The 17,307-nt window shown below is 38.6% G+C and overlaps 2 protein-coding genes across 2 annotated transcripts in view; both read left to right on the top strand.

The window, feature by feature from the left end:
- Positions 1-5,254, top strand: part of Oseg5 (intraflagellar transport protein Oseg5) — a 238,155-nt gene extending 232,901 nt beyond the window's left edge. The window contains exons 15-16 of the mRNA XM_083040402.1: positions 4,941-5,091; positions 5,151-5,254. Coding sequence (XP_082896528.1) covers positions 4,941-5,091; positions 5,151-5,210 — 211 coding nt within the window. The 3' untranslated portion in view covers positions 5,211-5,254. The remainder of the gene's footprint in view (positions 1-4,940; positions 5,092-5,150) is intronic.
- A 10,048-nt stretch (positions 5,255-15,302) lies between these two features.
- LOC145937805 (uncharacterized) overlaps positions 15,303-17,307 on the top strand; it is a 3,919-nt gene continuing 1,914 nt past the window's right edge. Inside the window, exon 1 of the mRNA XM_083041178.1 lies at positions 15,303-15,421. Coding sequence (XP_082897304.1) covers positions 15,303-15,421 — 119 coding nt within the window. The remainder of the gene's footprint in view (positions 15,422-17,307) is intronic.

Genomic DNA, 17,307 nt, shown 5'->3' with positions numbered 1-17,307 from the left:
CGGCAAAGAATCTAATAAAAATATATCGAATTCATTGAACGACGAGATAGGAAGGGGAAGGGGGAGAGGAAGGGGAAGGGGAGGGGAAGGGGAAGGGGAGAGAAAGGGAGAGAAAGGGGGAGAGGGAGAGAGAGGGGGAGAGGGGAGAGAGAGAGAGAGAGAGAGAGAGAGAGAGAGAGAGAGAGAGAGAGAGAGCCGTTATCACGGGAGATCCTGAGTAATCTTCGGGATGGACGAAATCACGGATCTCGCCGCTATCACGGGAGATCCTGAGTGATTTCCGGAGTGGAAGAGAGAGAGGGAGAGAAAGGTTTAAGGTTGGATAGGATAGGACTTGCGCAAAAGGAGATAAAGAAGATGGCTTTATCTTGAGTCCAAAAATTACTTCGGTACGGAGTAAAAATTTTACTTTATGTTTTCCTTTTTTTGTTATACTTATCGATAAAACAAAAGAAGGAATTGATACTATTATTGGACACACTTGTGGATGCAAAGAAGATGTTGTGGGATGTTTTCATGTTGCAACACTTGTGTTTTTTGGTAAAGCTCGATTTCAAGGGAACATTTTAAACCTTGCTTAATGGATAGTTATTTTAATGACGAATCATTATTAATATTATCAGATTTTGATAAAAGTGCAGACACCCACGTAGCAGAGAGGATTTTGAATGTAAATATCGCAGGAGTGACGAACTGTGGGCTCTCTGTCAAAACATGTTAAGTGGACTGTAGTGGACTCCAAGTTAATGGACTCCACATGGTGCATTCTAGATATTGCTAAAATAGTCTACGATCTTTACATGCAAAATATACTCACAATTCTGACTAGAATAATGATTTTCCAATGTTAACTATCCATATGTAGATATTATTTTTTATTATATTTATATATTTAAGCCATTCTAACAATATTCCTACCACTTTTTGGACAAAAAATTGTTATTTCCTGTCATTTAAGAATCCCAATGATTTTACAATGTCTATTCATTTTACATTTGGAGGCAAAAATCAACACATTTTTAACACCCTCCTTTGAATAATTAAAAATATTTAATAATAATAATTTAAATTAATAATAATTTTGGCATGAATATGAGGTATTTTAATGAGGTAATTTATGAGGTATATCAGAAACCAAAATTTCAAATTAACCACGACTTATCAAACGTGACCTAATGTTTACATTTATAACAGAATATTTACATGGTAACAGGAAATGACGAAAATTTAATGTAATTGTTTCATAGAATTTGGTTCTATTAGAGTAAGTTGATAAACGTATTCGTTTTTAAATGTAAACAATAAAAGGTATACAGGATCAGCGTAGTTATTGAGACGCAGATAATATTTTTCAGTATGTAGTGTAACGCTCTGTAGTGCGTGCATATTTATATATTCGACGCCGAGGTACTCGCAGAGGAGAGGTGGTACGCCGAGGAGAGGTGGTTCCGCCAATCACGAGTCTTGGTCTTGGTTCTTAACTCTAGTTTATTCTGTTTTTCTCTATTTACATATATACAAGGAGGATTCTCTTTAGATTTGTTTGTGTGGACCTGAAAAGGGCTGATTGTGCGTTGGTGTTGTGCTAGAGCCTCTTCTCCCGCCACTGGATACTCGGCTCCGTTTGCGTGGAGGGAGGTCCCCACTTAGATCGGAGCGCCGGCGAAGTCCCCGGAGGAGTGTAGCTCCTTTCTTCCTCGGGCAGCGGCAAGGTGTCTATCTTTGTGTGTGACGGCGTCTCCCAATCCGAGAGTTCCGATTGCGTGGCCTGGTCGGTGGTGTTGACCTCGTATTGCGTGGCGCTGTCGCGGTACTCGGCTCGGCACTGGACCCCGCTGGGCTGGCCTGTTTGCGTCTCTTTCGACGCGTGATGGTGAAGTGTCGGAGAAGGTGGCAGCGGCGATAATAACCGCGTTACCTGCCAAGGCCCCGTCGGTGACGTATAGAGCCGGATTCGAACGTCCCACGTAGTCAGGAGACTCCTCGGAGCGCGCGTGAAACGCACCGGTGATAACACAAGCTCGGCTGTAAAGCCCACTCCTGCAGGCTCCACTGGACCCGTTTTTGTATCCCAACGGATGTCTCGTGGTCGGCTTGGCCGCAGGGATTGCCCAGATAAAACGGGCGGCGACAATGGACTGGCTGCTCCTCGTCTATAGATGTTCGACAAGAAGAACGAGAGGACTAGCGGTTTGGCTAACCCGTCAGCCGTCGCTGATTCTTTGCTATCTCAAAAATCGAGAATAAGTATATCCTCTGCAGCGTGAGCCGCGACTGACTTTCGGCTCGCGGCGCTCCGGTTTATATACCCGCCTAAGGCGGATTTCGCTAGTGGAAGACGGTCGCCGCGTAGCGGCGAAGACAGGGACGAGCGTGGGCGGAGCCGAGTACTCTCGGGAAAGCTCGACCTGCTTGGCGGTATGCTGCCTCATAGGCGCGAACGCGCGTGGGGCAGAGTCGAGTACTCTCGGGAGAGTACGGCCTGTCTGGCAGTATGCTGCCTCGTAGGCGCTCGCGTGTGTGGCGCTTAGACGACAGTACTACTGTATTTTATTAATAACGGTTGCATACAAAGACCGCGTACGTTTCGGCCATTATTCTGGCCATCTTCAGCGCATGGGTTATTAATATTTAAATTAAATAATTAGACGAATTGTGTTAACATGGTTGGTATATAAAGAAATATAAAATCGAATAAAAAAGGAAAAGTTAAGGTCAAAACAAGATGAGTTAATGTGGCGCATTCTAGCACTGGTGTTTTTAAAATTGTTAAGATTCTCTTACGTCAACGACTCGCACGTATATAAGAAGATAACTTAAGTCTCCACATAATTCGACGATCCGAGTTTGTAGGCTAGGAAATTACCGCGTCAAATTTGACTTTGGAGACTATGGATTCGTTTTTAAGCTTAAACACATTGTATACAGGGCGTTTTATTTTAAGTAATTATTTATTTAAAGATAAAACGTTTTTGAGAAAAATGTTTATATAAAAGTTATCGGGTTTCGAGAGGTACATAATGTCGTGACTTAGAATTGCTGAGTAATGGCGTTTTTTCAAAGTCATTTGAAGGTCAACACAGTTTTCTTAAACGAAATCACCCTATTTTTTTACATAAATTGATTCCTCGTAAATTTCGGCATAAGAAGTTATAAGAGTAAAATGACCAAAAAGTAAATAGTTTACGAGATATTTTATACTTTAATTAGTTGGAATTAGAATTGACCAACTACTTAAATACATACACATTCGCATTCTAACAGAAATAATTTAGTTAAAACTAGAATTGACCGATTGCGTTAGTAAATTTGTAACATGTTACAATCAAAACGCAAGATCCGTCAATCGACAATACTAATATTGGAATTGTCTTGATTGCGCACATTCCGGATTGGACACAATTTCCATCGAACACATTCCCAATCGGACGCATTCAAAATCGGACACAGTAGTCCCGATCGAAAAATATCGCCGTGATTCGACCTGCATAATTGCAAGTAATCAACTGACAAGTACCGATAAGTTAGATCGCGAATTCACTAACAGCAATCAGTCAATTCTAGTTTTAACCAACAATAAGTTATTTCAGTTAAAACGGAAAAGTGTAATAAAGTAGTCGGTCAATTCTAGCATTCTAGTATTCTAGTATTGCCGAATCGGCTTAATTACAACTAGAATTTACTAATTGTAAGTATAAATCCGGGTTTTGATAAATTTTGAGTTTTAACTTGAATTTTTTACTTAACCTAACTTTAATACACAGGGTGAGTCATTTTAATGTTCCAACTCAAATATCTATTTTCTTAAGCCTTTTACAAAAAAATGTTTTATAAAAGGATTTCGAGGGGAAAATAAGTTGGCGCTACTAACATTTTCCTTAAAAGCAATTTTCAAGAATCATTTGAAGGTCATCTATGATTTTAAAAATAGAACTATCATAATTTTTTTATACAAATCGATTCCTCGCAATATTTCTTATAAAAAGTTATAAGGATAAGGTGACTAGAAAGTGAATAGTTTACAAAATAATTTATACTTTTGCAAACATAATTTTACATAAACTATGAAATATCTCATAAAATATTTATTTTTTGACGATCTTACCTGAATACTTTATGCATAAAATAATGAAAGAAATTAATTGATGTAAAAAAATATATAGTTGTTTTTTAAAAAAAATATGTAGCTGCTAGTTGCAAATTGCATATTTTTTTAAAATAACTATTTTCTTACTTTACACAAATTGATTTTTCTCATTATTTTGTGCATAAAAGTATTGAAGTAAAATCGATGAAAAATGAATATTTTTATGAGATATTCCATAGTTAAAATTATGTTTTAAAGTATCAAATATCTCGTAAACTATTCACTTTTTGCTCATCTTACTTTTATAACTTTTTATAATGAATATTGCGAGGAATCAATTTACAAAAAAATTAAGGTAATCTCATTTAAAAAAACATAAATGATTTTCAAATGACCTTGAAAATTGCCCTTTAGGGGAAAAAGATAATAGTGTCAACTTCTTTTTCCCTCAAAATCCTACAACTTTTGTAGGAAATTTTTTTGAAAAATTTTTAAAATTAAAAAAAAAGATATATGGGGTGGGATAATTAAAGTGGTCCACCCTCTGTGTGTGTGTGTGTGTGTGTGTGCGCGCGCGCGCGTGTGTATGTGCGTGCGTGTGTGTGTGTGTGTGTATGTTCGTGCGTGCGTGCGTGTGCGTGTGTGTGTGTGTAAATATAAATATATACATAGTATATATACATACTGTATATAGCAATATAATTTAAATAAAAAAATAACATATTTAATATATTTTGTAATAAATTTTCTATTATTCTTATTACTTGTAGAGTCATAATGTTTACGCATCTTTATTTTATTTTGTGTTTATTAAGCAATTAATTAATAATATTTGTTTATCTTTTTTAATTAGGGCTTTGGAATTAGCAGTAAAACATAAAAAGCAACTTGAAGAGGTTCTAAATGCAAGGGCAAAATATTTGCACACTATTAACAAAACTGAAACAAATCAAAGCTTTCTTACACTTATAGGCAATATTTCGACATCACAATTGGTGAATAAAGTAAGTAAATACATAAAAAAGTTATAGTGCTCTTTTATTAAATAGTATTTTTATTTCAGGAAAGCAATGAAAAAAAAATTGATATTCAAAATGATGTTGAACAAATCGATGTTGATTAAAATACACCATTAAATCACAAGATACAACTTTAAGAATATAATCCTACAAATCCTAATAAAATAATTAATGTACAATATTAATAGAAACATATTGTGTGATTATATTATATGTAAAGTATTCTACATCTTTATTAATGCATTTTTATTACAAAATATTTTAAGAACTATTTTGATTTACAACAAAAATTGTACGCATAGCTATACATATAATTTGTAAGCTTATTGCATTATTAGTTTTTAATTACAGAGTTCTTACTGATATAGCTTCAGAGATGTGCATTATTTAAAAGCATTTAAAATGGAAATACAAAATGTAAAATGCCTATTTTGTATTTTGCATTTAAAATACATGTTTTCAAAAACTATTTTACAATTCCATTTACCCATTTTCTATTTCAAATGTATTTTTTTGCAAACTAAAAATTAATCAAAATTTAAATAATATGTATGTATAACGCAGTGATGCACGTCCTCATTTTAGCATCACTGCTTCTGGGCAGCGATCATGTAACTTTTCCCTTAGGGCGGAAAGGCGAAAAGTGAAAAGTTTCACGTGAACTCATGATGATGTAACTCGACAAAACGTGGAAATGTGAAACTTTTCACGTGAAATTTTTCGCCATTAAATTTGCTAACGGAAAAGTGAAAATCTAGTAACTTTGTAATATATATTGTTACTACTGTGCTGTGATATACAAGAAACGTTATATTTCTAAAGGTATGGTGTTTATAAGGTTAGATATTCTACAAATGACAGAGACATTTACATTTCGCTGATATCACATCACGTTGACCATTATAGTTACATATATTGATATTTATTAATAGTATTTATCATGACTGCAGCATGGTGGATGATTCAACTTGAAGAATAAGAAGCTGAAGAACAAGAAAGAAAAAGATATTTAAAATTACAAAGAAGACAGTTACGCGATACAGCTAATCCATTTGACATATTGGAATCACAATTTCTCCATTTATATCGGTAAGTAAAAACATTGCAGCGAATAGTATTTAATTTAAATAAAGAAAATAAATGAAGGTATTGTAAGTCGTATACAAAAAATATACAAAAATTTATGATATTTTAATTTTAAGTCAGTTTATATGCAAAATTTGAAATTATAGCTCATCTATTATAAATTGCTTGCTAAATTAATTGTCTGTTTGTGTGTGTGTGTGTATAGTACTTAAACTTAATATTTTGTTCAAACATACAGACTTTCAAAAGATACTACATTGGCATTGTGAACATCTACGACCGCATGTGCAACCAGCTGTTAGATCAACAGCAATTCCATTAGAATTAAAGGTACAATTAGATAAAGATAAATATACATATATACATATTAAAAACATCATATAAGAATCTAATATGTTAGTGAGGGATATATTACATATAGTATATTATATATTTTATTAATTATAGATTTTGGGAACATTAAATTTTTTGAGCTCTGGATCTTATCAGAGAAGAGTCGGACAGGACTTTTTAAATTGTTTCTGTCAATCTTCCATTAGTAATGCAGTGCATCAAATTGTAGATGCCATCAATAATATAATGCCAGACTGGATAAAATTTCCTACACAACCCAATGAAATTCTGGCTATTCAGCAACAGTAAGCTGCAATCAAATTATTTTCTTTTTAATGATAAAAACATATTAATTTTTTTTAAATTCTATTTAAATACAAGAAAACATATTAGTTAGGGAATAAAATCTGTTATGTTTCAGGTATTGGATTAATGCTAATTTTCCAGGTGTGATAGGAGCTATTGATGGCACACATATAGCAATTTTGAAAAAAACAAAGAACATTTATACAAAATTAATCGAAAATTATATCATTCTTTGAATGTTATGATCGTAAGTGTTTAGTATCTATATAATTTTTTTACATAAAATATTAAATGCAATACTTTAATATTTACGTACCTATAATATATGGACATATTTATAACGTGTTTGTTATTGTTAATTAGGTTAGTGATTACTATGGCAGAATATTAGCAGTGAGAGAAAATCATGGTGGTCGTACACATGATGCCAGAGTTTGGAGTTCTTCTCATTGTCAGTTATCAAGATATATGTTAAGAGAATATGAGACTGGAAGACGAAATATGTGGTTACTAGGTATACAAAATGTGCAAATACTTCATTTTCATATCTAAAGTTTCGTGGATATTACTAAAACCTACTCTTCTCTCATTTGCTATACATAAATATGATGTATTTAATTTCTTTATATCCATGCGTTTTTTGCGCTTGACATAGTTTATAGTGTAGAATAAAAGTACCGCTCGATAATTTAACGGGCAGCGCTGGCCGCTAGACTTTTATGAATGTATTTGTGCATCCGATCGTATATTGTGACATTTTAATTTTATGTGTCTAGGAGATTCTGCATATCCATTATTGCCTTTTTTAATGACGCCAAAATTGAATCAGCAACCAAGATCTCCAGGTGCATTATATACAGATTGTCACGTTAGAGCGCGATGTTCAGTAGAAAGAACAATAGGAATCTTGAAAGGAAGATGGAGATGTTTACGCAAAGAAAGAGCTTTGCATTTGTTACGTCCTGTGGACTCCACGATTCTTTTCTTTCGGAGAACGCAAGGCGACATTCGAAATATCGCAGATGCACAAATAAACTACGAACTGATAGGCGAAGAAAACATATGCCGAGATAGTCTAATAATAATAGTAAAGAATCGTTACGTTCTGTGGACTCCACGATTCTCTTCTTACGGAGAACACAAGGCGATATTTTAAATATCGCAGACGCGCAGATAAACCGACGATCTGACAGGCGAGGCAAACATATTCCGAGACAGTTCCATCGTAAAAATAAAGAATAAATACAGAACTTGAGAAGCAAACAGATCAACTCATAAAATTCAAACTATAACTCATTATATTCTAAGAAGTTAAACTATAGTCGACAGTTCTCTAAACGAAACCAATACTTGAAAACTAATAAAAACTTAGAAGAGAGACTAACAACGATAACTGAACCTAAACAATTCTCGGCTGACAGATCGTCGTTATGCGATATCTGCCTAAGATAAGATCGAGAGGGTAATAAACATATCAACCACACTTGATAGCAACAAATTCTCCATTGGTCGAAACATAAGGGCCTAAACAAACCCCTGACCAGTCACGACAATTGTAAAATTAAAAGAGACGCCTCCGGGACCTAAAGGGCGTTATTGAAAATTTTCTTATTCGTCAGGAAATGTTAATAAACCAATGAAGAGGAGGAGCAAGAAGGTTTTTATACCCGCAATAGCCCTCAACAGACGCACGACTTCTTTTCGAATTCTTCTTGCGACAAGTCCAGCTAAGTAAAGAACTTCGGGCAGTTAAACGCTTTTTACTCTCGAGAGTGATACTTGACTGTTTAGTGCAAATGAACTCAGTGTGGGCCAGAAAATCCATGACCTCGAATTTACTTGCCGACATCCATCAACGTTTTCTATAAGAAGTAAGTTCCTTCCGAACGTATTTTATATCAGATCGCTTAAAGGAGTTCTTGGGTAAATCACACTATCGGATTTATTATCTAACAAGTTCGCATCTACTTCCCTTAAAATTTCCTCGCAAGCTACCATAAATCCTCTTCTCTCCTTATCTCCGTCGGGTTCCTGCAGTGCGAGCCTCTAATTTCGCGGGTTCCCTGCATAATTGCAGCGTGCGCCTCAAGGTCTCTCCTTATCTCCGTCGGGTTCCTGCATAACTGCAGTGCGAGCCTCTGATTTCGCGGGTTTCCAGCATAATTGCAGTGAGAGCCCCTGATCTCGCGGGTTCCCTGCGTAATTGCAGCGTGCGCCTCACGGTCTCTCCTTATCTCCGTCGGGTTCCTGCATAACTGCAGTGCGAGCCTCCGATTTCGCGGGTTCCCTGCGTAATTGCAGCGAGAGCCTCGCAATCTCTCCTTCTCTTGATTGGATTTTCCGCATAACTGCAGTGTAAACCTTCCCTGACTTCCCTCACCATACTCACGAAGACGATTATAGAGGTGCGAACAATTCAAATATATATGAATATACCTCACTGGATCTCCTGTCAGTAGATCGCCAAGGCCGAATTCCTTTGTGACGCGCTGTATTTGCTTTCTTCTTGGTTGTTCGGAAGGTCAGCTCTTGTTGTTTTTCGGCTGTATGTTCGTCTCGCTAATCTCTCAAAGCGGCAGTTTCTCTCCTATTATGCCAACACCTCTCTCTCTCTCTCTCTCTCTCTCTCTCTCTCTCTCTCTCTCCCCCCTTTTTTTCTCTGCGACGCGCGACGGTAAGTACGTGTAGACGTGTTTCTCTGTGCTCGTTCTCTGTGGATAGTTTTCTGCCGCTTTTTGTCCCTCGGGGCGTTTCTTTTATAGTTGGGTGTAATTAAAAGCTTGCTAGCTTGATTCTGTGAACGGCTTCAGCCATTGGACTGCCCACTGGACGATTTTCGGATGTGAGATCCGCTCACCTGTCACTTTCTGAGAGGTTTTGTTTTTCTTCAATCGATCTTTTAACGTTTGTTATGGATGATCCTGATAAGGAGAGGAACAGCGGCGCAGGCACGCGGGGACAGAGCGACAATGGCGTGGGCAAGCGGGGGCTTACAAGGACGTCTTCAGGCGCGGCAATTTTGAATGCGACAGGTGGGTCAGAGAGAGTTTCTACTGAAGTTATGAATCGTCACGGGTAAATGCGCTTAAAGTTACAGTTAATAGACATAGCGATGCGATCTACAAGTTGCTTCTCTCCAGCAAAGAGTCGCTCGAAAAGAGAGCAACCATTGAATCCGTCTTTAGAGTATGCAGAGATGCATTTTTGGAGGTGTCGTCTGTACTCATGGATGTCCTTGAAACAAGATCGGGCTGTGCGGGTGTTTCAGTGGATGATGTAAGGAATGCGGTCTCTGAGGTGCTGGGTGAGCGCGAGAGGGACGTCCTGTCTAATGTTGCGAGTAGGAGCAATACGTCTGTGCCTTCCTTCGCCGTGCAGTCGAGATCGTATGCGTCGGTGGCGGGCTCTTCAGAGGCGGAGGTGCGTGTTTCTCGGGGTCCTACGATTGAGCTGCCTAATACCTCCAGTTTCATGGTCATGCCGGATCACGAGCATATGGGCAACTATGCCTCATCGCAGGCAACTAAGGAAACACTATGCAGCGTTTTTAGACCGTCGGATTGTGGATTGAGGATAAGCAGGATCTCTCTTGCGAGGGATAAGGGCGTAAGAATTGAGGCCTTTTCACCGGACATTGGACGTATCAAAGCCCACCCGGGCTTAGCCAAAGCAGGACTTATTGTGCAAGAAAACTTCAAGGTCAATCCGAGGTTAATTGTGCATGGCATTCCCATTGGTATGACTGTGGAGGAGATCAGGAATGAGCTTGTAGCTCAAAATTTGAATCATAATGCAGGAAATGATTTGAAGGTCGTCTACGTCTTTCCGCCCAAGATGAACGCACGCTACACTAGCTGCATCCTGGAGGTCACGCCTGTCATACGTGGTATTTTGCTGAAGAATGGACGCATCTTTTTGAGGTATGCCGCGTGCTCTCTTGCAGACTACGTCAGAGTTCTGCAATGCTACAAATATCTGCAATTTGGTCACATAGCTGTAAATTGCAAGTCTGAGCCGGCGTGTGGACACTGTGCGGGCGATCACGAGACGAAGGACTGTACCATGAAAAATCAGCCACCCATTTGCAGGAACTGCAAGCAGACGCGAGCACATGACCTTGATCATTCGGCCACCGATACTAAAAGGTGCTCTATTCTCAGTCGCAAAATCAGGACAGAATTGCGAATATCAATTATGGTTAACCCGACAATCTATTCGGATGGACTAAGGATCTGCCACGTGAACTGCCAATCTCTCTTTGCGCATCTTGAGGAATTTCAACTATACTTTACTAGCGAGGATTACCATGTCATATGCATGTCAGAGACATGGCTTAAACCGGGAATCACGGATGCTATGATAGCGCTACCTGGTTATACTCTTCATAGATGTAATAGAGGGGGGAGAGTGGGAGGCGGAGTGGCCTTCTATTTAGTGGACGCTCTTCGTGCGACTGTTCTCAGCAGTTCTGCTGGAATCCCTGCACACGGACCCGAATACATCATTGCAGAGATGCTGTTCAAGGACACTTCTAAGTTTCTGTTGGCGGTGGTACATCGTCCACCGAATTCTGGATACCTCAGTGATTTCTTTCAGATATTCCTTGATTTACAGGTTAATTATAGACATTCAGCCATGCTCGGTGACTTCAATGCGGACATGCTACAGTCTACATATGACAGCCAGATGATGCGTGCTTTTGTCTCGGCGTCCAGTCTTCATTTGGTTCCCTACGATGCTACGCATCATCTCAAACACTCCAGCACGCTATTGGATTTATGCATTGTGGACCATGTCGACAAGGTTATTGAGTACGGACAACGGGATGTCGCATTTCTGTCAGCACATGACCTCATATTTATTAAATATGGAGTAAAGATCGAGCGCAGTTGCGGAAGGACGATGGTCTGCAGGAACTGGGGCAGCTTGGACGAGGATGCGCTCTCTGCCGATATCTGCGGGGATGACTGGTCGGGTTTGTTTGCAGCTGATAACATAAACGACAAAATTGAGATCTTCACCTCCAAGCTGATGGGTATCCTCAACACCCACGTGCCTCTCAGGAGAAGGTACTTTGGGAAGGTTCCTGCTCCCTGGCTTACGGACGACATTAGACAAGCCATGCAGGAGAGGAACCAAGCCAGGAGAATCTGGCACAGAAGGCGGGATGCCTACCATTACGAAGTGTATAGGGTGCTACGGAACAGGACTCAGAGTTTGATACGCTCTGCGAAGAACGGCTACTACCTTGAACACTTCAGCAGGGCGGAAGGTGCCTCTGAGGTTTGGAGCGGTCTGCGTCATCTTGTCAAATCATCTAATCAAGGTCAAAAATTCTGGAGCGTGCCTTTCACACACGGAGGAGCTCAATGCGTTCTTTGTGAGCGACGGTGGAGCGTGTGACATTGAGAATCTTCGATTCTCCTTTATGGGTTTGCTTAGCGAGCGTTACGATGACACGAACTTCTATTGGAAATATGTGCCACCGCTGAAAATCAGGGAAGCTATTATTAGGACGACATCTGGTGCGGTTGGTGTGGATGGCATCTCGCTGAGGTACCTGAAGAGTATACTACACCTCATCCTGCCGATTATTGAACATCTATTCAACTATTCTCTGACGAACGGAATCTTTCCGGCTAAATGGAAATCGGCGCTTATCTGTCCGATACCGAAGACGAAGACCCCGACATTGGCACAACATTACCGACCCATTTCTATTCTCCCGGTACTATCAAAGGTTTTGGAGCATGTGGTCTGCGGGCAGATCCGAGATTACCTGGAGGACACTGCGCTGCTGGACCCTTGTCAGTTTGCCTACCGAGGCAATCACTCCACTCAAACTTGCCTTATAAGAATGCTCGATGATGTGAGACAGGCAGCAGACTCGAGAGCGGTGACGGTGTCGGTTTTCTTCGACTTCTCGAAGGCGTTCGACAGAGTGGACTATCTCATGTTACTAGGCAAGCTCAAGGCTCTGAACTTCTCCGACATTGTTCTGCAGTGGGTGTATTCGTACTTGACGGGCAGGACGCAGCGTGTCAGGGATGGAGCAACTGGTGTTACGTCGTCCTCGACACCGGTATGGGTGGGCGTTCCTCAGGGTTCGGTGCACGGGTCTCTGCTCTTCACGCTTTACCTGTCTGACTTCAGAAACGCACTGGCTCACTGCAAATACAATTTTTATGCAGATCACCTGCAAATATACTGCCATGTCAGGCCAAAAGAACTTGCAGGAGCAGTACAGGGCGTCAACGAAAACATCGAATCTGTCATACGCTGGGCAACGGTGAACAAGCTCGTTCTCAATGCAAATAAAACTCAAGCCATTATTTTTGGGACTTCACGTTATATCAATACGCTGGATCTTAACTCGCTGCCTAACATCACAGTCGGTGCGACCCCAATACAATTCTCTACATCTGTTAGGTATTTGGGAGTGATAGTCACAAATAATCTTTCGTGGGAAAAACAGGTGGCCAGCACAACTGGCAATTAACGCGTATACACACACACGCAGTCACACGCGCACGCTCTGATTTGCACACACACGCGTGCATGCACACACATTCACACACACATACACAAACACACATGCTATGAATGATTACTGTACATTTATTATAATGGATTAATTACTTCTTTTGTATGACTCATTTGCGCTTGAGGGGATTCGTCCCAGGGCGCCGAATAAATTAAGCTTTCTCTCTCTCTCTCTCTCTCTCTCTCTCTCTCTCTCTCTCTCTCTCTCTCTCTCTCTCTCTCTCTCTCTCTCTCTCTCTTTTCTCTGAGAGAAGACGTGTCAAACATCGCTCTGCAAAAGTCATAACTTTTAAGTGGTTATATAGTGAGGGAGAGTGGCGAAAAAGTATTGAAGTAATAGTTGCATAGACCGGGAATAGACATGAGTGTTATTTAACAGGAATATGCTGATTTGTGAGCGTGAGAGTTATATTTCTTGTATGAGGCATCGAGATTTCACGCGACAGGTAGACATTAAAGGTGGACACAAAGCGCTGACGTGTGAATTTGGACAAAGGTAATTGACCGCCTATGCTGATATTAACAGCTTCGGCCGGTAATTATCGATATGAATGATGAACATGACGAGTATCGATTCTCGGCATGTAAGAAGGCAATAAAAAATCAGGTTGTTGCATGCAAGTCTTGTGTTAAGCTGTTTTACCATCCAGGATGTGCAAGTAAACATAAAATTTATGATAGAAATCGCGAACTGGTGTCGTGTCCTGGCCCATTTGAGAAATTTACAATTGAAAGTGAAGCAGATATGAAGAAGGCACCGACAGCAGCGGGAAGCAGCAGGGAAAGACAAGGATCTACAGGATCTACGGGTTCGTTTACGACATCAAGCAGTGGAAATAGAATATCAGGAGCGAGTGGATCATCGAGTATTGACGTAAAAATAGATTGGCTTGTAAAAACTGTGAAAGAAATAAAAGACGAAACAGCATGTAAGAAGGAAATTAAAATGATGGTTAAGGAAATAGTTCGAGAAGAATTTGGAAGTATTAAACAAGAACTGGAAGACTTGAGAAGAATTATACAAGGAGGTGGACTGGCAGGAGGAGCTCAAAGATGTTATAGTGAAGCAGTTAAAGAAAAGAAAAAAGAAAATATTATAATTGTCAAACCCAAGGTGCAACAGGAGAGTGAAGCAACTAAAAAACTGTTAAAAGAAAAGGTAGATATCAAGAATATGGCTATGGGAATAACGAAGTTAAAAAAAGGAAGTAAGGGAACAGTGATTCTCGACTGTGAGACTGGAGAAGAAATGGAAAAGCTAAAGGCGACAGTACAAGCCAAGCTGGGCGAGAATTTTAACGTTACTGAGTCACCGCGGATGAAACCTAAAATAAAAATTGTCAATATTGGCGAGGAAGAAATGGAGTTGAATGATGATGATTTAATAGGTACAATTAAGAAGCAGAACAAAATTGACGCGAAAGATGAAGGAATTCATATGCGAATAGTGAAGAGAAAAGTTAAAGAGAAAATAAATGAAAAAGATCAGTCCGGAAGAGGAGGAAAAGATGGTATCGTAATAATTGAAGCAGATGAAGAGACTCATGAAGTAATGTTGAGAAAAGGGAAACTGAATGTAGGATGGAGAAAGTGTCCTGCATTCAATCACATTAACATTAAAAGATGTTTTAAATGCTGGGGCTATTATCATATTGCAAAGAATTGTACGCGTAATGAAACATGTCACAAATGTGCAGGAAATCACAAGGTGAGTGAATGTACAGCGACAAAGAAAAGATGTATAAATTGTATGTTTAAGATTCAAACATACAATTTGAAAATAAATGATGAGCATGGCGCACTTGATCCGGAATGTCCGACTTTCAAGAGGGCGATACAGGAGGAGAAGAAGAGGGCCGGATGGGAGGAAGATAAATAGCAACTACAGAAGGAAACGGAATTAATACTATATACAAATGCGCAGTTTCATGGCGCATAAAGACGAGATACAGCATCAGATTATGAAGAAAATGAATCCTGCGTTCATAGCGTTATCAGAAACCAGAGTGACTGCTGAAATTGAAGACTATGAAGTGAACGTACCGGGGTATAGTATGATTAGATGTGATGCTGAAAACATAAATACAGGAGGGGTTCTTTTATATGTAAGGGACGATATTAAATATGAGATAGTATTAGTAAAAAAGTTAGAAGCGAATTGTTGGTGTGCTGCGATTGAGGTGAAAGATAAATTGTATAAAGGAGTGATAACAGTAATATATCATTCACCGAGTTCATCGCATGGTGAGTTCATGAGATTTCTGGAGGATATAATAGAAGAATTAATAATACGGGGAGAATGTATAGTAATAGGAGACTTTAATATAAATATTATGTTGGACTCGTTTTATACAAAGAAGTTACAAACGACAATGTTGAGCTTAGGCATGAAACAATATGTAAATAAACCGACGAGAATTACGAAAGACAGTAAGACAATTATAGATTTAATTTACGCTAATAATAAAATAGAAGTGCAAGTAATTCATGAACCTAAAATAATGGACCATGCGTGGTTAAAAGTTGATCTTAATGCGAATAAAATTGATAATAAATACAGAGAATTTAGTGCTAGGAATTTTAAAGAGTTTAATGTAGATGAATTTATTAAATTAGTGGAAAATAAATTAGGAAAAAGCCAAGATATGAATGTCAGTGTGAGAGCGAAGAAACTTGTCGATAATATAGTAGATGCGTTGGATGCTACAGCACCTAGAAAAAAATTTAGAATTCCGAAAATATGGGAAGGGAAAAAGTGGTTTTCGGATGAAATAAGGGAAGCAGCGGCTAAAAGGGATGAGGCGTACAGTAAAGCGTTGTATGATGACACGGATGAAAATTGGTCACAGTTTAAAATCGAAAGAAATGCAGTGGTTAAACTAATCAGGACAAAGAAAAAAGAATACTATGAAAATATGATAGATCATAACAAGGGAAATCCGACATCTATGTGGAAAACTTTAAAAGAAATAATAAGGGGCGAACCAACGGGTACAAAAAAAATAGAGAATATAAATTTTGAAATATTAGATAATACTGAAGGGTGCAATATAGCTAATAAATTTAATTTATATTATATACAGAGTATTGAGAACATAGTAAAATCTATAAGTAGAGATAAGTTAGGAAGTCCAGGTAAAAGAATTATTTTTGTTATTGAAAGCGAGGGAATAATGGAAAATTTTGAGATGATTAGAATAGAGCATTTACAAAAATTGTTATGGAACTACCAAAAAAGAAAGGTACGGAGGAGGGATTAACTAGTGATATACTTAAAGCAGTATTTTATGTAATAAAAGAGGAATTTATTGATATAATAAATAACTCTTTGAGGGAAGGTTGCTGTCCAGAAGGTTGGAAAACGTCTACGATAATACCGATTCCAAAAATAGAAAAAGCCAGAAAAGCAAGTGAATTTAGGCCTATTAATATGTTACCAATATTCGAGAAAGTATTAGAATTAGTAGTTAAAAAGCAAATTGAGGCGTATTTAGAAGATAACTGTATTATAACAGAACATCAGTCAGGTTTAAGAAAACAGTATTCGTGTGAAACAGCGATTCAAACAGTCATTGACGAATGGAAACTGGTAGTTAGTGAGGCAAAAATGGTGGGGGTAATTTTCATGGATCTCAAGCGAGCATTTGAAACGATAGATAGAGAAAGACTGTTAGAGAAATTATATCAATACGGAATTAGAGGAACAGCTTTAGAATGGTTAAGATCATATTTAAAGAATAGAACACAGCAGGTACGATTTAAAGATGAATGGTCTACATTATTGGCCACAGAATATGGACCACAGGGATCTGTATTAGGACCTTTGTTATTTATAATATATATAAACGATATAATTAAAGTCTGTCCGGAGGGATGTAGTATAAAAATGTTTGCAGACGATACGCTAGTGTATGTGACTGGAGAGAGTAGTGC

The sequence above is a fragment of the Prenolepis imparis genome, unplaced genomic scaffold (genome assembly GCF_030444845.1).
Source record: "Prenolepis imparis isolate NDT839.2.m4 unplaced genomic scaffold, iyPreImpa1.0 SCAF_6, whole genome shotgun sequence".
NCBI classification, from domain to species: domain Eukaryota; kingdom Metazoa; phylum Arthropoda; class Insecta; order Hymenoptera; family Formicidae; genus Prenolepis; species Prenolepis imparis.
Note: the sequence above shows the minus strand (reverse complement) of the source record. Positions and strands in the feature narration are given on the sequence as shown.